We start from the raw sequence: 23,744 nt of genomic DNA, 5'->3' as shown, positions 1-23,744 counted from the left end.
TGTAGCCACAGCTGCCCTGGGGCAGACTGACGGAAGCGTGGCTGCCAATCTGCGCCTACGGCCCCTCCGACCACCACCAATCACTCACATTGTCACTCTTTTGTGAAAGGTGTTAATTGATATTTCGTAGAGCCGTATGGCCTACTCCTGCATCTATTGTCTATTGATATGTCATTAATTGTTTTTTGTTGCAACTCTATTTTACACGTTAATTACTCTGGGAAAACAAATGATCTTTGTTCTGAGTCTTGCCTTGGGTTAATACATTGATAAAATATCATTCTGTTTCACCATGTATCATCTCACAATTTTCAAGTCATTATTTTATTACAGCTGGTGATATTGGATTTTCTGATAGTGTTCAGTATATTCAGTTCTTAAAATGTAGTTTTCCTCTGCCAGGAACTTTAAATATAAAAATCCCAACACGTGGCTTCTAGTTCAGTAATGTAGGAACAGGAATTTGTGATATTTACTCCCTGAAGACTGCTCTACCATTCAGTTGATCGTGGTGGTACCTACTTGCAATTAAATCTGTATTTAATCAGTTCTGAAGCAGGGTTTTGGTCTTGAAGCATGAAATATTTTTTTCATTCCACATATTCTGTCTGACCTTCTGAATGTTCCCAGCACTTTCTAATTTAAATTTCAGATTTCTATAACCTGCAGACTTTTTTCTAATTAATTGCTACGGTTCTAAATTCCTTGATACTTTCTGTTTGCCCAACTGAACCCAATCACTCTGGGTTTATTTTCTAACCTATTACTTAATCCCCCAACTATTCACCCAATATTTTACAAAATGAGCCCTGGTAAAAATAAGTTTCTGTCTGTGAGTCTTTAATTTGAGTCATTGATATCCGTTTCAATCTTATTCTTTGTGCCTAATCATTTTCACTTGAAAAAAGGCAAAGTGCTAGAGTAACTCAGCAGGTCAGGCAGCCTTGGAAACCTTGCATCGGCAATTCCTTGTATCTACTCTTTTCAATTGACATTCAATGACTATGAGAGATTCAGCTGCAGATGCTGGAAACGCAAGCAAAAAAATAAATTACTGGGGAAACAACGGCTCAGGCAGCATCTGCGGATGAAAATTGAGGGATAATTTTCCAGTGACTTTCTGAGAGCCGGTCTTGTTCAGAATTGAGCTAGGAACATTGGAAATAGTCCATTTGGATCTACTTTGAAAGAGAGAGAGAGAGGGAAATGAATTGCATTCATTAGTCTGGTATATAAATCTATTGTTTTATAAATATGAGGTTAAAAGCATTGGCCAAAATATGTTGCAAAAGTAAAATAAATTTCCTGACCACTTCCTCTCAGGTATTTGGATGCTATTCCTCCTGAAGATTATCAGAGTATCGATTCCAAGAAGGTCCCCGATGCCATAGAGAGATACATGTTCACCAAGTTTTGGGAGAGATGGGAAGAGGGGAAACGAAGACAAAGAAATCATCCATTCAAAGACTTGACAAAATCAGAAGAGGTAAGATCAATGCCGACCAAACTTGTGACAGGGACAATAGAAACATAGAAACATAGAAAAATAGGTGCAGGAGTAGGCCATTCGGCCCTTCGAGCCTGCACCGCCATTCAATATGATCATGGCTGATCATCCAACTCAGTATCCTGTACCTGCCTTCTCTCCATACCCCCTGATCCTTTTACCCACAATGGCCACATCTAACTCCCTCTTAAATATAGCCAATGAACTGGCCTCAACTACCTTCTGTGGCAGAGAGTTCCAGAGATTCACCACTCTCTGTATGAAAAATGCTTTTCTCATCTCGGTCCCAAAGGATTTCCCCTTTATCCTTAAACTGTGACCCCTTGTCCTGGATTTTCCCAACATCGGGAACAATCTTCCTGCATCTAGCCTGTCCATCCCCTTAAGAATTTTGTAAGTTTCTATAAGATCCCCCCTCAATCTCCTAAATTCTAGCGAGTACAAGCCGAATCTATCCAGCCTTTCTTCATATGAAAGTCCTGACATCCCAGGAATCCAGGAATATATTCCAGGGCACTTGGTTCACCTTTAGGCACGCCCCCCCCCCCCCACTAGTCCTGCCACTCACTATGTAAACACTCACCAAGTCGGCGCTTTAGGTCTTATGTGTAGGAAGGAACAGCAGATGCTGGTTTAAACCGAAGATAGACACAAAAAGCTGGATTACCTCAGCGGGACAGGCAGCATCTGTGGAGAGAAGGAATGGGTCGTTTCGGGTCGAGAGCCTTCTTCAGACTGGTTAGGGACAAGGGAAACAAGGGACGATTACGTGGAGAGATAAAGAACAATGAATAAAAGATATGCAAAAAAGTAACGATGATGAAAGAAACAGGTTGTTGGTTGTTTTTAGGGTGAAAATAAGAAGCCAGTGCGACTTGGGTGTGGGAGGGATAGAGAGAGAGTGAATGCCGGGGCTACCTGAAGTGAGAGAAATCAATATACCTCTGGGCTGTAAGCTGCCCAAGCGGTTTCGGCCCGAAACGTCGCCTATTTCCTTCGCTCCATAGATGCTGCTGCACCCGCTGAGTTTCCCCAGCAATTTTGTGTACAAGCGAAATATGAGATGCTGTTCCTCCAATTTGCATTTAATGGAAGAGACCTAGGACATAAAGATTTGTGTAGGAATGTGAAGGAGAATTAAAGTGTCCAGCAACCGGGAGATCAGGTAGGTTCAGGTGGGCTGAACGAAGGTGTTTCGCGAAACGATCGCCCAGCCTACATTTGGTCTCGCCGATGTATAATCCACATCGTGAACAACAGGTACAGTAGATGAGGTGGGAGGAGGTGCAAGTGAAGCTATGCCTAACCTGAAAGGACTGTCAGGGTCCCTGGACAGAGTCGAGGGAGGAGGTATAGCGACAGGTGTTGCAGCTTCTGCGGTTTGGGTGGGAAGGGATGAGTTTAACTATGGAGGTGCCGGGGGAACGGTCTCTGCTGAAGGCGGAAAGGGGTGGAGATGGGAGCATGTGGCTAGTGGTGGGATCCCGTTGGAGGTGGCAGAAATTTAGGAGGATTATGTGTTGTATGCGACGGCTGATGGGGTGGAAGGTCTTATAAGAAAGATGGCAGTGCCAGTATTTGATTTATACTATTGTGTATTTATTCCCAGGTTATTCTCTTGTTGCCCATTTTCTAGCCAGTAGAATGAAGTACCTTGTGTCATCTTACTTCCACCTCTGCTTGTGGATCTCAGAATGTGCTTTGTGCTGTAAAGAGTTTTATACACATAAGGGTAACTTAATGGGATCCTCACTCAAAGTTGGCCATGACTGAAACATCAGTCGTGTAATATGCAACTCGTGTTCATTTTTATTGGTGGGAAGATAAAACATCGCATTGCTTAAGGAGGCATTGAGTATAAGAGTCAGGAAGTAATGTTGCAGCAATATTCGAACATTGGTTAGGCCACATTTGGAGTATTGTGTGCAATTCTGGCTGCTCCATTAGAATAAGGGTGTGGTGGTTATTGAAAGGGTGCAGAACAGGTTTACTGGAATGTTGCCCGAATTAGAAGGTATTAGCTAGAAGGAGAGGTTGACAAGATTGTTTTATCTGTTATAACTTTAAAGAGGTTAAAAGTTTAAATGTGATGTTCAGGGCATTTTTTACACAAAATGGTGGGTCTCTGGAACCCACTACCATTGGTGGAAGTTGGTACATTAGTAGCATTTAAGAGATTTTTAGAAAGGCACATGCAGGGAATGGAGGGATATGGATCACTGCAGGCAGAGGAGCTTATTTAACTTGACAACATGTTCGACACAGACACGGATATGGATCAAATAACTTGTTCCTGTGCTCTATTGATTTTGTGTCCTATGTTTAATAATTGAGTCAGTAGGCAGGAATGCACTCACTGTGTGAAGTTCTGGGTCATTCCCCTATTACTCTGTAAATATTTGCATGGCTCTTTGCTATCAGTAACCCGTCCTTTGTCTGCGAGTACCCGAAATAATCCCATACCTTTTTTGGGGGAATGTCCATCTTTGATGTGGTAAAATTGCTTCAAAGGGGTATAAGGAACAATTGAGGCCATTTTGAAGGTGTGTCTTCAAGGAGAGAAGAGTTCAGTAGCTGGAGAACATGTAGAAACATTCTAGAGCCGATTTAGCAGCTGCAGGCACAACACCCAGTCATGGAACATGTAAAACCGGCCAGATGTCAGAATTGAAGAAATACAGGCTTAGTTTTAGTTTAGAGATTTTAGTTTTAGTTTTAGAGATATACAGCACGGAAATGGGCCCTTCGGCCCACCAAGTCCACACCGACCAGCGATCCCCACACATTAACTCTATCCTACATACACGAGGGACAATTCTACATTCATACCAAGCCAATTAACCTACAAACATTTACGTCTTTGGAGTGTGGGAGGAAACCGATGATCTCGGAGAAAACCCACGCAGGCCACGGGGAGAACGTACAAACTCCGTACAGACAGCATCTGTAGTCAGGACTACTGGTGCTGTAAGGCAGCAACTCTACCACTGCGCCACCGTGCCGGTATGTCTTGGAAGAAAATGCGTTGCAGGAAGAAAATACAAAGCAAGGTCAACGAAGGACCTGAAAATGGGGTTGAGGATTAAAAAAATCTAAATATTTTTAGGCTTTTGGAAAAACTAAAAAACAGGAGAAGTAATAAGCGGTTTTGCCCTTGATTTTCTCAGTCCCAAATATCCACCTTCCCCTCATCCTCCTAAATGCCTTTTGCATCTAGAAGGTGTGGATCAGCGAACACCTGGGTGTTCAATGAATAGGACAATACAAGTTAGAATAGAGGTATGTCGAGTTTTGGGTAAGTTCATGTTTATTGAGAGGTTGTAAAGATTATGTCAGTAAGTAAAGGAAGCACAGCGTTAAACTGGTGAGAAACAAATGTAGGAAAAAATCCCACATGCAAAATGTAATGAATTCCACGTGAAATATTTAGGGATGAAATAGGTTACTTATTTAATAGAAGTTTGAATGCTTTGATGGGTGAGTTGTAGACTTTTCTACATGACTTAAGCTTCTGTGCTCCTCAATCTTCGGAGTCAATTTGCTGCACTTGTTAGAGCAGACATTTCTTACCTGCTGGGAGTCGGACGTTGAAGCTAAAATGGAAAAAGTTTGGGGCTGCGCATTCTTGTCTTTACCTGTGGATTTTCTGTCACTGCCTGCATATGGAATTTGATAAAAGGTAGATTGAGCATATTAATTTCATTCAGAATATTTATTGCCGTTAACAGAGTAGTACTGAAAATGCCTGAGGTCTTCAGTAATTATAATCTTTGTAAAGAATTACCAGATCTCCTCAGCTGATAATTCATCTATGACAAACCACTTTAATTAAAAGCTGAGCGGAATATTTAATTATTTTTATTAGTCTGTTGAATATTTCAGCTTTTCCCATTGGCAAAACCAGAGGACATAAATGAAAGTACTTGATAATAGAAATACAAATGACGCAAGGAAAAGCTTTTTTTTGCTCAGTGAGAGATTACAATCTGGAATGGTGTTGGAGGTGGATTGGGATGAGTGTGCAGGTAGATGCGGCAATCAAAAACTGGATAAGTAGATGAGAGGAAACCAAATGTATGGTTATAGAAAGAGAGTGAAGGAGTAGGACCATCTGGATTGGTCTTGCATTGAGCTAGCTGTGCCTAAATGGGCTGAATGGCCCTCTTCCAAACTACCTTTTCTATCCAGAAGCAAGGCATAAGCAGCGGTAGAGCTGCTGCCTTACAGGCGGCAAAGACCAAGTTGATCCTGATTGTAGGTGATGTCCATGTGCAATTTGTATGTTCTCCCTATGACTGTGTGGGTTTTCTACAGGTACTCCAGTTTTCGCCCCCATTCTAAAGACATGCAGGTTTGTAGGTTTATTGGCTGCTAGAAATTTGTCCCCAGTGTGTAGGATAGAACTAGCGTACAGGAGATCATTGGTCGGCGGAGACCTGATGGGCTGAAGGGCCTGTTTCTGCGCTGTGTCTCGAAACTAAACTAAGCGTGCAGGTTTCTCGGCTAATTGACCTGCATATTGAACCTAGTGTGCAGGATGCGAAAGTGGGATAAAATAGTGCTAGTGTGAATGGGTGATCAATGGTCAACATGGCCTGTTTCCATGCTGTGTCTCCAAACTCCAAAAAAAGGAGACCAGTAAAATGTAATAAAAATGAATTGCAGATGCTGGGCGATACACAAAATGCTGCAGTAACTCAGTAGATCAAAGAAAACGTTTTCAAAGTAGGCATACCTTGGGGAGATTTTGCAGTGGAACAGACAAGATGTAATAAAAATGAACTGCAGATGCTGGTATCAGTTTGACCCACTGAGTTACTCCAGCATTTTATGTCTTATTGTTGGTACAGACCAGTAGAATGACTGGAATGTGAAGGTTTTTTAGCAGTCTGGGGCTGAACCCAGGACAGAGACTAGAATGGTCTGAGTGGGAGGCTCATGAATAATATAGCAACGTGTTAGGCTTGTATTGTAGCTGAGAGAAAATTTGGCACAAGATAAGTATTTTTCCACAAGTGCGCGTGATGGGTGTGACCCATATAAAACAATCTGCATTGTAATTGTAGGCTTAGATAATATTTACAAGCTTTGGAAATGTCTCTTTCACCTTGTGTGGCTGACTGGTGTATGGCAAAGAATTTATAATTAGTATCATTGTCCAACTTGATCTCTCAAGGATTTTCCTTTGATACCCAAGAGATACATTGAGGGTCAAAAGTTGTCTAGAGTCTGGAGTGTCTAGAGTGGATAAATGTGAGGTTATCCATTTTGGTGGCAAAAACAGGAAAGCAGACTATTATCTAAATGGTGGTCGATTAGGAAAAGGGGAGATGCAGCGAGACATGGGTGTCATGGTACACCAGTCATTGAAAGTAGGCATGCAGGTGCAGCAGGCAGTGAAGAAAGCGAATGGTATGTTAGCTTTCATATCAAAAGGATTTGAGTATAGGAGCAGGGAGGTTCTACTGCAGTTGTACAGGGTCTTGGTGAGACCACACCTGGAGTATTGCATACAGTTTTGGTCTCCAAATCTGAGGAAGGACATTATTGCCATAGAGGGAGTGCAGAGAAGGTTCACCAGACTGATTCCTGGGATGTCAGGACTGTCTTATGAAGAAAGACTGGATAGACTTGATTTATACTCTCTAGAATTTAGGAGATTGAGAGGGGATCTTATAGAAACTTACAAAATTCTTAAGGGGTTGGACAGGCTAGATGCAGGAAGATTGTTCCCGATGTTGGGGAAGTCCAGGACAAGGGGTCACAGCTTAAGGATAAGGGGGAAATCCTTTAAAACCGAGATGAGAAAAACTTTTTTCACACAGAGAGTGGTGAATCTCTGGAACTCTCTGCCACAGAGGGTAGTTGAGGCCAGTTCATTGGCTATATTTAAGAAGGAGTTAGATGTGGCCCTTGTGGCTAAAGGGATCAGAGGGTATGGAGAGAAGGCAGGTACGGGATACTGAGTTGGATGATCAGCCATGATCATATTGAATGGCGGTGCAGGCTCGAAGGGCCGAATGGCCTACTCCTGCACCTAATTTCTATGTTTCTATGTTTCTATGTCTGCTAATTGTACAAACTCAACATAAAGGTCTTTGGCCACATTAAAACAATTCCGCTTTCACGCCTTTTCTACTATCTTTAATGTCAAATGATATCAAAGGTTTGGCATTCAACTTTCAAGTACAAGTATTGCCATAAAAATAAGCTGTAAAAATTTTGGGTATTTTCTCAAGAATTTTTAAGCTCATCAAGATGACGATTATTCCTAAGAAACATTCCCCATTTCAGTTAATAGACGCAAGCATTCCAAGTTCTATAATAAAGTACAAAACAAAACTTCTGCTACAGTCTACAAACAATTTGTCCTAAATAATTAACTGAAATGAACCTCTACACTTCCACGTGTGATATTTAGGCAAAATTATCAATTAGCAGTGCGCAGCAGAAGTTTTGTGCTTTGGACTGGTGTATTGTATTAGGTTGAAAAGGCCCAAAGTGAGAGAAAATCACCATTGATGGTCAGCTAGAAATACTTTGTCATCACACTCAGTGGGTGTAAAGCAACACCTCTGCAGCTGAGGCTTTCCAGTTCATTTTTTTCGTTAGATTATTATCTGGAAGCAAAAGACGGTTTTAGTCTTCAGCTAAGCTGTGCTAAGTTCGGCAGAACTTGACCAGAACTGTCTTGGTCTTGGCACAAATTCAATATTGAAATGAGCACAGAAATTTAAAAAAAAATACCCATGATTCTTCAATAATAGAATAAATTCAGAAATATGTCGAGGTTTTGTAGCTGGAAGCATTGTGGGATGAGCATCTCCTGAAGTACCCTCTTGTGAACATTTTTCACTTGTCCCCTCAGGTGCAGACAGAATCTATAGGGTTCCTAAAACTAGGGCCTATTAATATGTCAGTTATTCACCAGGTGCACAAAGAAATTTAACACTCAGTAAGAAATTACACCTGATTAAGAAATTTAGGAACATTTTTGAAATAAACTCCAATCTTTATTTTGTAATACATTTAAATCCATTTTTAAGAAGGAACTGCAGATGCTGGAAAATCGAAGGTACACAAAAATGCTGGAGAAACTCAGCGGGTGCAGCAGCATCTATGGAGCGAAGGAAATAGGCAACGTTTCGGTCCGAAACGTTGCTTATTTCCTTCGCTCCATAGATGCTGCTGCACCCGCTGAGTTTCTCCAGCATTTTTGTGTACCTTAAATACATTTTTAAATGGTTGCCACACCAGTAAAAAGGGCTTATTTGTTTAATGTCCTGATGTCATATTGGTATTCTGAAGGGTGATATACCAAAGTAGAATGGCTATTTTTTCATCAATCTATCTCGCCCAACTACTCTCTTATTCTCAAACCACTATCATTCTAAAACACAACTTACTGGGCTTACTGCGCTTTGTTTTGCTTGCTATCCACTCAAATCAGATAACATGACATGCATACAATCAAGCCAATTTCAAGTACAATAGGTAGAGTAAGTTAAAGATACAGTGTGCAGTAAATAGTTCTCCTCATTGTATGCACCATTTCCAGAGACAAAACCCAATGTCTACAGTGGGTTATAAGTTAATTGGACAGTACCCTAGCTTATGGAAGGATAGTTCAGAAGACTGATAACAGAGAGGAAGAAGCTGTTCCTGAGTCTGGTGATTTGTGCTTTCAAGCTTCTGTGTCTTCTACCTAATGGGAGTAGGGAGAAGAAGGAGTGACCAGGGTCATATACACTCTTATACACTCTTATACATATACACTCTTTCATTATGTTGGCCACTTTTCCAAGGTAGCGTGAAGTTACGGAATCAATGGAGGGGGAGCCCAGTCTGTGTGACGGACTGGACTACATCCACATCTCTCTGCAATTTCCTAAATCAACCAAACCAATTGTTTTTATGAATAATGAGATTGATTATACATATAGAACATAATGAGAAATTAATCTGAAGATCTCTGCGTGCATGCCATGTCTGTCCGTGATCATCGCATGGTGTTCAGCAGCAATATCAGTCAGTATGCAGAACACATAGTGATTGTACCTGATTCTACGACCTCTTCTGACGCCATGATCCAGATATCAACCGTACACTGTGTAAAGAAAATGATCCCCTTCAGATCCTCTTTAAAACTGGGACATATGACAATAAAATACTCTTGACTCTTGCCTTCTTGTTTTGGATAGCCTTACCATGGGGAAAATATTCTATATTACCTATGCTTTTATAATCTTATATATTTCCTAAAAGGTCACCCCTCAGTCTCCTTCCACAAGCCCAGTCGATCCAATCCCTCCCCCATAACTTAAGGCCTCCAAATCTAGGCAATGTCCAGGTAAATCTCCTCTGCATCACCGCCAGTGCAAATATGTTCTCAGTATCGACATTAATTAGTAGATCATTGTGTACTGATTGAGGAACTATCAAAGAATAATAATGCAACCCTTTCTAAATCTCCCCCCAAAATAGCAAGAAAGAAACATGTCGAACCAAATTGCTTTGGCAGTGGATATTCTTATGGCAGAGATAGATAGATTTATGATTAGTATGGACGTCCGAGGTTATGGGGAGAAGGCAGGAGAATGGGTTTAGGATGGAGAGATAGATCAGCCATGATTGAATGGCGGAGTAACCCTGATGGGCCGAATGGCCTAATTCAACTCCAATCGCTTATGACTTTATGACCTTATTGTGGTCTGGGATTGTCAGAAATTATGGATTTTGTATAGTCCATGAGCTAGTTTGAACTAAAGAGTTAACAAAAGACTCAAATTTATCGACTCTAGATATAAGACTAGAATTTCTCAGAGATGTGTTATTCTTAGGTGTAAAAATAACTCTTTGAAATTAGCCTTCACATCTGTCTCACCACTCTTCACCGGCCTTGTTTCATTTCTGATTAAGTTCTGCGCTCTAGATCCAACCTACCACCTGGCCAGAAAGATTTCCTGGAATGTTAATTGTTATGATTCTGTTGACCTTTTTGTAATAAGCAGAGAACTCAGGAGGGTTACTTTAGGTAATGCTTTCCCAAAGGCGCAGCCTTGTACTGACATACAATCACTCATGCATACATCATTAACACACTTCTGTCCAGATCATTTCACACTTCTCCTTTTTCCACTTGACCTATACAATGATTGAATGGTCCTATGGGACTGGTGTGCATGCTTTGATCTCACTCTCTCTCGAAAATTCTTTCAGCCAGTAACAGTCTGGGAAAAACAATTTCATTGGATGTAAGAAATCATTTTGCCATAATGTTAAGGTAAGGGGTTCATGTTTTTGAATTGTTTATAAAACTAAAGAGAAGGATTACCTACCTTTAGATTGGAGGTGGGTCCTGCCTGTATCATTAAATTGGGCATGTGCCTCTGTATAATATCTTGTGGCACTCGTAACCCAAATTGTACTGTTAATCTTATCATAATTTGAGTACAGCAGCAAAAATGACTGATTGTAATCAGTCATTACAATGACTGAGGGCTGGTTTAACTTTGATGTTAAGAAAATATTGTTGGATCTTTCTGAGTCCACATTTGATTCTATGATATTATGATGTCTTATCGAACAAGACAGTAACTCAGGAACAACTTAGTGTCTGAAGCATTTAGTAATATTTTAACAACATTTTTTAAAAACTGAATTTATAAAATGGTTTTGTATTTATGGGCACTCCAATGGTGACTCAGAACTCCATTTCGCAGCCTCTTTGAGTTGCAGATGCTTTCGATATGTGTAGTGAAGAAGGAAATTACAGCCAGCAATGTGATGCGAATGGACACATGGTAGGGGTTGGCAGGTGGTGGAAGGGATTGAAGTGGCAAATAAAATTCAGTCCAAGGGAAAAGGCAAACAAGGAAATCCATAATGAATGAAAACATTAGGAACATTACATTCAGCAGCCTAAATGCAAATCTCTGAATAGAACGCAAACTGCTGAGGGACTCAGCAGATCAGGCAGCATCTTTCGAGGATGTGGATAGGCAAAGTTTTGGGTAGGGACCTTTCTTCAGACGCCTTGTGTCTGGAGATCCCTGAATCCGGCAGGCCAAATATATGTACCTAGAGAGGTTCATCAGAAGCTTCACTGTATTGGCCTCGGCATGAAAAAAAAGGCATGGAGATCATGATGAAACTGTTCATCATGATTTGGGACACCACGGGAGCACTGAATATAGCTCTATTCTGCACACTGTGTGAAAGATGTATTAGTCCTGACAGGGAATATTCACAAGGATGTTATTGAAGCTGGAGTTATCTGAAGAGTTTGGCGAGCTGAGCTTGTTTTTCTTTGGTACAAAGGAGGCTTATGAGAACCTGAACAGATAAACTAAAATAATCTATTTCTTTGGCGGCGAGATTAGCACTGGAGGACATAGATGCAAAGCAATTTGTAAAATATTAGAGGGAATTGAGGTAAACAATATTGTCTCCAAAGAGCAAAGAGGGTTTGAAATTCAATGTCAGAAAGGGTGGTGATGGAGAGAATAATCAACATGTTTTAAAGGATTTTGTTGATAACATAAGAGCCATGACCCATAAGGCTGGAGATTGAGACTGGAATGTAATAAATAACATTTTAAAACATATGACATGGTCACAATAGGCTGCACGGCTCCTTCATCCCATAAATTTGCACTATTCTACAAATTCCGTAGTGGAGATGTACACACCAGCCTTTGTGTTAATCATATTAGACCCAGAGGGAGGTTTGTTATGCTCATATATATGTTGTGACCAAGGATATGGAAATCAGACTCGGATGACCTCAGCTTTAAAGTAGTAATCAGCTCTGGATGCTTCATAGCAGCAATGTCAGTCACAACCCTCTGTCTGAAGATACACCAAAATTGTTGCCTTTAAGAATCACCTTGGAGGGTTTGCCAAAGAGAATGCAAAAAGATGGAGCGATGTAATGGGAAAGTATACACAATTATGAGAGGGATAGATAGGGTAGACAATTTGAACCTTTTGCCTCGGATGGAAAAATCATATGCTGGAGAGGTGCAGGGCAAGTTTTTACACAGAGTGTGGTGAGTGGCTGGGAGGCATTGCCGGGGTTGGTGGTGGAGGTAGATATGATAGTCACATTTAAGAGACTTTTGGATAGAGATATGGATATGCAAGGCATGGAGGGATATGGTTTATGTGCAGGCATGAAAGAGTTGGCCTTGGCGCCATGTTTGGTACAGATAAGAGTTGGTCGTGGTGTCATGTGCTTGGAAGGTTCCTGTGCTGTATTGTTCTATGTTCTATGCTTCATGCTCTTAAGAGTGTACAAGAAGTCAGAAGTCTGTGGTAGTTTGGAATAGAAAGTGTACTGGCAGAGGTAGCAAAGGGATTCTAACATCCACACAAACTGGTGCCTTCAAAAGTGGGAAGCGAAAAGTAACAAAAAGAAAAAGAAAAAACAGAAATTTCAAAGCATAGGCATGATCCACATGATCTCTTTCAGAGGAAGAATCGGAGGTCCTCGAGACCTTCCTGGTGGGGGCTCTAGGTGTAGAGGGAGTAGAGGTCCATGGTGAAATGGGGGCCTGGAAATAGCAATGTTACAAAATTTTGAGATTTTAAAAATCAAGTCTGTAATTTATCCCATCAGATAAAGCATAAAAATAAGTTTAATTTGACACCTAATTCACTTTCATATCTCAAGTATTTAAAAAGTTATGGCCATTTTCATACTGGGAAATGAGCATCTTGTTCCCTATTGATTTTCTATGGACATAACAAAAAAGCTGTGATCGTGAACAGTCAAAAGCCCATAACTTTCTTAAAAATTAAGAGAACTGAATGAAATTTTCAGTTATCATAGATTGAAGCATTCTGAAACAAATATAAAATAATCTTACTTGGATGACCTGAAATTAAAGCATATAATTAGTTAGTTACCTAATTGTAGCTAATTTCAGACTTCAATTACTAGATCTAAACATCTATCCATTTCTTAATAAATGATTAACATTTTTAAATAGCCTAAATGTCCAAATAATATTCACAAATAATTCACAATAAAACATGATTTTTAAATCTCATTTACATTAATTTATAGGCCAAATGGAAGGAATTTAGTGTTTAATTGCTGTAAATAAATGCCCATTTAAATCAGCTTTCCAGTGGGTCCCTGTGGAACGCGCTGGTTTAGAACGTTCACATTGCGGTAGATTTGTGCCCCAAATGCCCAGAAAAATACTGCGCGATATAATGGGGCCAAATTGAGCTACTCGCAATAGTAAACTTTGTATAAAGGGATCTTTAGAAGCCCTTTTTAATGTAAAAATATACAACCTAACTTCTGCTATTTGCTTTATGAGACCATGCGGTTGCTGACGGTCGCGGGTTTAAAGATTGATTTTTAAACTACTATAACTATTATTCAAGGCCTTTAAACCTAATAATAGCTTTTGCGACGGGGTCTTCCAGCGATTTTTCGTTAATAATTAACTAGGCTGAACATTTTCGATTGGAACAGCTTAGAGAAAATCGCGTTTTAAACCCGCCCCCTCTAAACGGCGCCAAAATCGCGCACACCCGCAACGGAAGATTTTCAAGGACGCTTCAGGTAGGCTTTGCAACATACCTACTGGAAACTGAAAGTGATTAAGGAGTTGAAGAGAGTATGAGGTGTCTCGGACGTAGGTTGGAAGGGACTGGACATGGGGGGGATAGGAGGATTGGAGGTATGTGGAGATCAAGGTGACCGCTTTTTTAGTGTTGTGAGATTCTATAATTCCAATGCAATTAAGTGAAATGGGGTTTCCGTCTTCCATGTTTTACAGGTAGTTCGAACTGCAGCATGGCTTTTTACAAATCCATATCCCCAAGTCTCTCAGTCAAGCAGTACTTGATGTGGACTCATTGTGATCCTGGACATCAGTATGGTACCGTCTACAAATTAAGGTGTCCCAGAGGATGAATTCTTCACTGAAAAATCACCCCCTCACCTCCAATGTAAAAAACCAATCAATGTACACCTCAGTAATTTTATCCAGCTGCTTTGGAGACTTTCTGCTGATGCAAGAAACCTGTGGCTACTTACTAGTGCAGTTATGATTTATGAGCTGAACCTTCAGATTCTCATGTGGAAGCTGCAGAATGTGTCAAAAAAAATCACATAACCATTATATTTCGGGAAGAATCATTTTCATGGAGGCTGAGGTACATTGGCCATCCGTGTTTAGATTTATTTCCTGTCAGTAAGAACCATAACCAAACCACAATCTGTCGATGCCTCATTGTGCAGGCATAATGCCCTTTATTGAGTTGCAGGTGAAGATCAGATCTGACCATCGTTCAAAGAGGGAGTTGGCAATCCTGTTATTACAATTTATTGCTGATCTGAAAGACATAAAAATTCCACAGGATAACATAAAACTTTAGCTACTTGTAGGGAAGACCAGTTGGGCCTGTTAGTCCCCTTCCCTGGAGGCCATTGAGAAATTTGCTGGTGTTTTATGATAAAGCTTTCATGTTTTTATTTGATGACAATCTGAGATTTAGCAGGGTTTTCCGTTTTAGTTTCCCAATTTGTAATAACCATATAACCATATAACAATTACAGCACGGAAACAGGCCATCTCGGCCCTACAAGTCCGCGCCGAACAATTTTTTTCCCTTAGTCCCACCTGCCTGCACTCATACCATAACCCTCCATTCCCTTCTCATCCATATGCCTATCCAATTTATTCTTAAATGATACCAACGAACCTGCCGCCACCACTTCCACTGGAAGCTCATTCCACACCGCTACCACTCTCTGAGTAAAGAAGTTCCCCCTCATGTTACCCCTAAACTTCTGTCCCTTAATTCTGAAGTCATGTCCTCTTGTTTGAATCTTCCCTATTCTCAAAGGGAAAAGCTTGATCACATCAACTCTGTCTATCCCTCTCATCATTTTAAAGACCTCTATCAAGTCCCCCCTTAACCTTCTGCGCTCCAGAGAATAAAGACCTAACTTATTCAACCTATCTCTGTAACTTAGTTGTTGAAACCCAGGCAACATTCTAGTAAATCTCCTCTGTACGCTCTCTATTTTGTTGACATCCTTCCTATAATTGGGCGACCAAAATTGTACACCATACTCCAGATTTGGTCTCACCAATGCCTTGTACAATTTTAACATTACATCCCAGCTTCTATACTCAATGCTCTGATTTATAAAGGCTAGCATACCAAAAGCTTTCTTTACCACCCTATCTATATGAGATTCCACCTTCAAGGAACTATGCACGGTTATTCCCAGATCCCTCTGTTCAACTGTATTCTTCAATTCCCTACCATTTATCATGTACGTCCTATTTTGATTTGTCCTGCCAAGGTGTAACACCTCACATTTATCAGCATTAAACTCCATCTGCCATCTTTCAGCCCATTTTTCCAAATGGCCTAAATCACTCTGTAGACTTTGGAAATCCTCTTCATTATCCACAACACCCCCTATCTTGGTATCATCTGCATACTTACTAATCCAATTTACCACCCCTTCATCCAGATCATTGATGTACATGACAAACAACAAAGGACCCAACACAGATCCCTGAGGCACCCCACTAGTCACCTGCCTCCAACCCGACAAACAGCCATCCACCATTACCCTCTGGCTTCTCCCATTCAGCCACTGCTGAATCCATCTTGCTATTCCTGCATTTATACCCAACAGTTTAACCTTCTTAACCAACCTTCCATGAGGAACCTTGTCAAAGGCCTTACTAAAGTCCATATAGACAACATCCACTGCTTTACCCTCGTCAATTTCCCTAGTAACCTCTTCAAAAAATTCAAGAAGATTAGTCAAACATGACCTTCCAGGCACAAATCCATGTTGACTGTTCCTAATCAGACCCTGTTTATCCAGATGCTTATATATATTATCTCTAAGTATCTTTTCCATTAATTTGCCCACCACTGAAGTCAAACTAACAGGTCTATAATTGCTAGGTTTACTCTTAGAACCCTTTTTAAACAATGGAACAACATGCGCAGTACGCCAATCCTCGGGGACTATTCCCGTTTCTAATGACATTTGAAATATTTCTGTCATAGCCCCGGCTATTTCTACACTAACTTCCCTCAATGTCCTAGGGAATATCCTGTCAGGACCTGGAGACTTATCCACTTTTATATTTTTCAAAAGTGTCAGTACTTCTTTTACTTTGAAACTCATAGTATCCATAACTACTCTACTCGTTTCCCTTACCTCACATAATTCAATATCCTTCTCCTTGGTGAATACCGAAGAAAAGAAATTGTTCAATATCTCCCCCATCTCTTTTGGCTCTGCAGATAGCTGCCCACTCTGTTTCTCCAATGGACCAATTTTATCCCTCGTTATCCTTTTGCTATTAATATAGCTGTAGAAACCCTTTGGATTTACTTTCACCTTACTTGCCAAAGCAACCTCATATCTTCTTTTAGCTTTTCTAATTTCTTTCTTAAGATTCTTTTTACATTCCTTATACTCCACAAGCACCTCATTTACTTCATGCTGCCTATAATTATTGTAGATCTCCCTCTTTTTCCGAACAAGATGTCCAATTTCCCTTGAAAACCAGGGCTCTTTCCAATTTTTACTGTTTCCTTTCAACCGAACAGGAACATAAAGATTCTGTACTCTTAAAATTTCCCCTTTAAATGTCCACCATTTCTCTTCTACATCTTTCCCATAAAACAAAATGTCCCAGTCCACTCCTTTTAAATCATCTCGCATCTCATCAAAGTTAGCCTTTCTCCAATCAAAAATCTCAACCCTAGGTCCAGTTCTGACCTTCTCCATAATTATATTGAAACTAATGGTATTGTGATCACTGGACCCGAAGTGCTCCCCAACGCATACCTCCGCCACCTGTCCCGTCTCATTTCCTAACAGGAGGTCCAGCACTGCCCCTCCTCTAGTAGGTACCTCTATGTATTGCTGCAAAAAACTATCCTGCACACATTTTACAAACTCCAAACCATCCAGCCCATTTACAGAATGTGTTTCCCAGTCTATGTGTGGAAAGTTGAAATCTCCCACAATCACTACCTTGTGCTTACTACTAATATCTGCTATCTCCTTACATATTTGCTCTTCCAATTCTCGTTCCCCATTTGGCGGTCTATAATACACCCCTATAAGTGTTGCTACACCTTTCCCACTTCTCAGTTCCACCCAAATAGCCTCCCTAGATGAGCCCTCCAATCTATCCTGCCAAAGCACTGCTGTAATATCTTCCCTGACTAGCAATGCAACACCACCACCTCTTGCCCCTCCAATTCTATCACACCTGAAGCAACGAAATCCTGGAATATTTAGTTTCCAATCACAGCCCTCCTGCAACCATGTTTCACTGATCGCCACAACATCATACTTCCAGGTGTCTATCCAGACTCTAAGCTCATCCACCTTTCTTACAATGCTCCTAGCATTAAAATATGCACATTTAAGAAACCCCCCGTCTCTTCTTCTCTGTTTATTTCCTTTTTTTTCTTTCTCCTCTTGTGTCCGAGTGCTTCCCTTTTCTGCTTCCTGCCTCCCATTCTGTCTACTAGCTTTCTCTATTTGGCCAGATTTAAAGTATGCAATATCTACAGAGGGATTTTTAAAATTGCTGACAATCCCACAAATAATGGCCCCATTATTGTTGAACACCTGGTCAATGGTTGATAGATCTAGCAGGAATTTGTGTGGTTTTTATCTATTGTCCTTTTTCTTTCTTCCGTCAGAAGTGTTTTCCTTTGTCTTGTCACACCTAGATATTCCCATCTTGGAGTGAGAAATTCTGTTAGAACCTTTTACCCCAGAACTGAACCCAAGTGACACCATGTCTTTGTTTCTGAAGTTAGTAATAAACCACCAGACATCTACCGATGACTATTGTGACTGAGTTTAGTTTAGGTTGGAGACAGTGTGGAAACAGGCCCTTCAACCCACCGAGTCCGTGCGACCAGTGATCCCCACACACAGTAGGACAATTTACAATCTTAATTGAAGCCAATTAACCTTCCAACCTGTACGTCTTTAGGGTGTGTGAGGAAACTGGAGAAAACCTACGCAGGTCAACCTACGCAGAGAATGTACAAACTCTGTACAGACAGCACTCATAGTCAGGATCGAACTTGGGTCTCTGGGGCTGTAAGGCAACAATTCTGCATACCGCTCCAGTTCACTTCTGGTTGTAACCAATGTCGCCATTACTCTTCAGTGACCAGAAACAGATATTCTGGAGAATTAATTTTGTCGTAAACTTACTATGCTTGTACGACTTTGCTGCATTGTCAAGTGTTCACGAATATTGTGCTAAATGGATGCAATATTGCTCCTTGAATTTCATTTGTGCAGATCTTCTACCAAGATGCATTCTGAACTGTTTTTTTAAATTTTTTTTAAATTTAAATATAAATTTATTCAATTATTAAAAAATAATATTACACTACAATAAAACAAGCCAGAACCCACCACCATAATACAATACAAACATGTAATAAACTACTATACAACTATGATACAATCCTTATTGAGGATACATTCAACACCCTGCGGAGCCCAGCGGTCCCGGAACTCCCTCAGGGTGCCCGCAGACAGGGCGTATTCCCTTTCTAATCCCACCCGGGCACGGACGTAACCCCGGAAAAGGGGCAGGCAGCTGGCTCGGGTAGAGCCCTCCACCGTCTGGCGCCGTGACTCGCGGATGGCCAGCTTGGCCAGCTTGGCCAGGCCCAGGAGCAACTGTTGGCAGGTGCAGCCTTCCTCTCAACAGAACACTGGCCCAAAAAGCATCTGCACCTTGCTGTTGATCTCCTCGTGGGGAAGGCAGTGCCAGTGCTCAGGTTATGTTAATGCTGCGGACACCTAATTAGTTTTACCAATTTTTCTCCTAAATCTTTTAATCTTCTTCCATTACACCTTCCATCAACGCTTTCTGGATTATAGACGACTTACTAATTAAAAATATATCTCCTTGATGTTCAATCTGCATACCCTGACCAATTCCCTGCTTCTTTTGTCTGTTATGTTTAATGTGCCCTTTTGTTCCCAACCCCCTGCCAATGGAAAAAGGTTTCAGCTATGCTCAAGTAATCTGAACAGCTTATTAAAGAATTGTCACAGGAGGCAAGAAGGATTTATTTAAAGCTGACGAGCTGTGAGAGGAAGTAGTTGTGCCAGGTGCAATAATATTTACAAGATATTTGGACAGGTACATGGATAGGAAAAGTTTGGAGGGTTATGGGCCAAACACGGGTAAATGGGACTAGCTTAGATGAGGCACTTTTATCAGCATGGACAGGTTGGGCCAAATGGTCTGTTTCCATGCTGTATGACATTCTACAAAATACAAGATAAAATTCAGACCTACACATGTAGCCACAGAGTAACCTGACGTATCATAAAGTGAATTTTAAAAATCGGAATGACAATCCATACAAACATAAAAGCAACTTTTCACGCCAGAGAGGCTGTTCAGCAGTGTTTATGAGTCAAGTGTGCTACTTTGCAGGCTGTGATCAGGAAAGAACTGTATTTAAGTCAGCTCACACTCATCCTCTATGCATGTTCATTGCAGTAGGGGATTAAGTATCAGTTGGAATCTTGTAATTTTTAAGACCACTTATCACAATGTATTGGGCTCTTGTAATATCACCATTGTCTTTGACCTGACATCATTGTTGATTTTGAAGAACACTCCATTCATTTGATGCATGAGCTGAAAAGATCTTGAGTTGATGAAATTTGGGTATTCATGTTCTCCCTTCCTATTGAATAGTATAATGGGTAAATTCAGTGCATGCGATATTTCATTGGTAAGTCAATCTGGTAAACCCTGCTCTTGTGGTTTGCTACCATCCACATTGCCAATTGGCCATATCTTCATAAGGCGTTACACCACACTATAAATAGGTAAAGAGGTAACAGATTATTTGCAGAACACTGCATTTAAACGATTTACGTTTTTGTGACTTAACGTTAGCCGACTACGTTCCAGAACAAAATTCAAAATGCTAGAGATACTCAGTGGCTTAGGCAGCATTTGTGGGGGGAAATTACAAGCGATAATTTGTTTTTGGACCCTTCTTTAGACTGATGGAGTAGAGAGGTGAAAGCTGGCATACAGAGATGAGAATAGAGTTGCAGAACATATATGTCATTGTAAAACAGGTATATAGTTTTCCTATCCTGATTTGCTGGTCAAAACAGTTCAAATGGTTCAAATGCCTTTGGCAGCAGGAAGGGCCTCAGAATCCTCGACCCGAAACCTAATTGCTTGCAGCATGCTCTGTCCCAGACTGTAAGTAGTAAGTAAGTAAGTTTTATTTATATAGCACGTTTTAAGTCAACTCGCATTGACACCAAAGTGCTTTACAACAAAGGGCTCTTCAACAAAACTTCCAGCGTGAAGAAGGAACCTGACCTGAAACGTCGGCAATCGGAAGAAGGGTCTCGACCCAAAACATTGCGTGTCAATTCCCTCCAAAGTTGCTGCCTGACCCGCTGAGTTACTCCAGCGCTTTGTGTTTTGCTCAAAACCTTCATATGATGGGACCTCTGAGGCTGCAAAAATTCACTATGGCTGTGGGAATAGGTTGGGTGGTGAATGTGGATAATGGGCCAACATTTATATCAATTTCTTTTAACATGCTATCAAGACCTTAATAAGGCTTAACATTTTTATTGGGTTTGATGGTAGAATAGTGATGTTATTAATGATTCCATCTGCAAAATCCACGACATCCTATCTCATTAGGAGAAGCTTTCACATTTTTGCATTCAACTGGTCCCAGAAACTTTTGTCAGTTTTACAGGGTACTGATTGTACTGATGACAATGGCTGGCAATTCATATTCTACAGTGCTCTTCATAATGTTTGGGACAAAGACCCATCATTTATTTATTTGCCTCTGTACTCCACCATTTGAGATTTGTAATTTAAAAAAAATCACGTGGTTAAAGTGCACATTGTTAGATTTTATTAAAGGGTGTTTTTATACATTTTGTTTCATCTGTGTTTCTACATAGTCCCCCCATTTCAGGGCACCATAATGTTTGGAACAACATGGCTTCACAGGTGTTTGTAATTGCTCAGGTGTGTTTAATTGCCTCCTTAATGCAGGTATAAGAGAGCTTTCAACACCTAGTCTTTCCTTCAGTCTTTTCATCACCTTTGGAAACATTTATTGCTGTTTATCAACATGAAAACCAAAGTTGTGCCAATGAAAATCAAAGATTATTTCATTATGAGACTGAGAAACAAGAATAAAATTGTTCGAGACATCAGCTAAACCTTAGGCTTACCAAAATCAACTATTTGGAACATCATTAAGAAGAAAGAGAGCACTGGTGAGCTTACAAATCGCAAAGGGACTGGCAGGCCAAGGAAGACCTCCACATCTGATGACAGAATAATATAATAAAGGAAAACCCCCTAAAACATCTGTCCGACAGATCAGAAACACTCTTCAGGAGTCAGGTGAGGATTTGTCAATGACCACTGTCCGCAGAAGACTTCATTAACAGAAATACAGAGGCTACACTGCAAGATGCAAACCACTGGTTCGTGGCATAAATAGGATGGCCAGGTTACAGTTTGCCAAGAAGTACTTAAAAAGCAACGACAATTCTGGAAAAAGGTCTTGTGGACAGATGAAGTGAAGATTAACCTATATTAGAGTGATGGCAAGAGCAAAGTATGAAGGAGTGGAGGAACTGCCAAAGATCCAAAGCATACCACCTCACCTGTGAAACATGGTGGTGGGGCTTTTATTGCCTGGGCATGTATGGCTGCTGAAGGTACTGGCTCACTTATCTTCATTGATGATACAACTGCTGATGGTAGTAGCATAATGAATTCTGAAGTCTATAGACACACCCTATCTGCTCAAGTTCAAACAAATGCCTCAAAACTAATTGGCCGGCAGTTCATTCTACAGCAAGACAATGATTCCAAACATACTGCTAAAGCAACAAAGGAATTTTTCAAGGCTAAAAAATGGTCAATTCTTGAGTGGCCAAGTCAAGATCTGAACCCGATTGAACATGTCTTTTATAGGCTGAAGAGAAAACTGAAGGGAACTAGCCCCCAACACAAGCATAAGCTAAATATGCCTGCAATACAGGCCTGGCAGAGCATCACCAGAGAAGACACCCAGCAACTGGTGATGTCCATGAATCGCAGACTTCAAGCAGTCATTGCATGCAAAGGATATGCAACAAAATACTAAACATGACTACTTTCATTTATATGACATTGCTGTGTCCCAAACATTATAGTGCTCTGAAATGGGGGTACTATGTATAAACACTGCTGTAATTTCTACATGGTGGAACCAAAATGTCTAAAAATAGCCTTTATTAAAATCTGACAATGTGCACTTTAACCACATGTGATTTTTTTTCTATTACAAATCTCAAATTGTGGAGCACAGAGGCCAATAAATAAATGATGGGTCTTTGTCCCAAACATTAAGGAGGGCACTGGAAATGCAAATTCAGGGTAGGCATAGATATTGTAAAAGAATACCCATGTTTAAAATGTTCATTCCTTTGAGTCTTTGATCATTTTTTCAAACTCTCTAAAAGTGAGATCCAATTGCCCTTGATGACTAGAAAATATTTCTTGAGGTTCCTTTGTTGAATTACATCGATCATTGTGTTTTAAGAGAAACAGATTGTTTTGTTGAGAAACTGCATGTGAATGTTTTCGGTATTTTGTCGGCTGTAACGCTTTAGGTCTTCAAAAGAGCACAATACAATTGCAAATTCATCTCTTCTTTGTTACACTAAGTTCTGACAGAACGTTGGATTGGATAGGGATGGGTAGGGACCAGGCATTCGAGTACAAGTGAAGTGTTATTTCAGGCAATAACGGTAAAAATCATTTTTTTTTTTAATGGAGTTCATCGCTTCCTTATGTGCTTTGCTCATAATGGTAAACATGACCTGCCCTGGGCTCCACTCAGATGTAATCACCAGCAACCCTCCTTTCTTCGAAGTTGTAAGAGATTTGGCAAATCACCAAAACCTCTATCAACTGCTACAATCACAGTGCAGAAAGTATCCTGGCTGATTGTATCATCATGGACTGCCAAGACAACTCCGATGCACAGGAATGCAAGAGATTGTAGTGTGTGGTGGTGTCAGCCCAGTCCATCATGGGCACTTTCCTCCCCACTATGGAAAGCATCTTCATGAAGCTCTGCCTCAGAAAGCACCATCTATCATTAAGGATCCCCGCCATCTGCGACAGCC

General features: G+C 40.6%; 1 protein-coding gene across 2 annotated transcripts in view; it reads left to right on the top strand.

Moving 5' to 3' along the window:
• The window catches only part of LOC116985346 (protein phosphatase 1 regulatory subunit 7-like), a 31,605-nt gene extending 16,552 nt beyond the window's left edge, over positions 1 to 15,053 (top strand). Inside the window, exons 8-9 of one of the 2 annotated variants that reach the window (XM_033040085.1) lie at positions 1,324 to 1,486; positions 14,305 to 15,053. In XM_033040085.1, coding sequence (XP_032895976.1) covers positions 1,324 to 1,486; positions 14,305 to 14,373 — 232 coding nt within the window. In that variant the 3' untranslated portion in view covers positions 14,374 to 15,053. The remainder of the gene's footprint in view (positions 1 to 1,323; positions 1,487 to 14,304) is intronic. The other variant, XM_033040086.1, reaches the window with a different exon arrangement.
• The last annotated feature ends 8,691 nt before the right edge of the window (positions 15,054 to 23,744 follow it).

The sequence above is a fragment of the Amblyraja radiata genome, chromosome 21, assembly GCF_010909765.2.
Source record: "Amblyraja radiata isolate CabotCenter1 chromosome 21, sAmbRad1.1.pri, whole genome shotgun sequence".
Classification (NCBI taxonomy): Eukaryota; Metazoa; Chordata; class Chondrichthyes; order Rajiformes; family Rajidae; genus Amblyraja; species Amblyraja radiata.
Note: the sequence above shows the minus strand (reverse complement) of the source record. Positions and strands in the feature narration are given on the sequence as shown.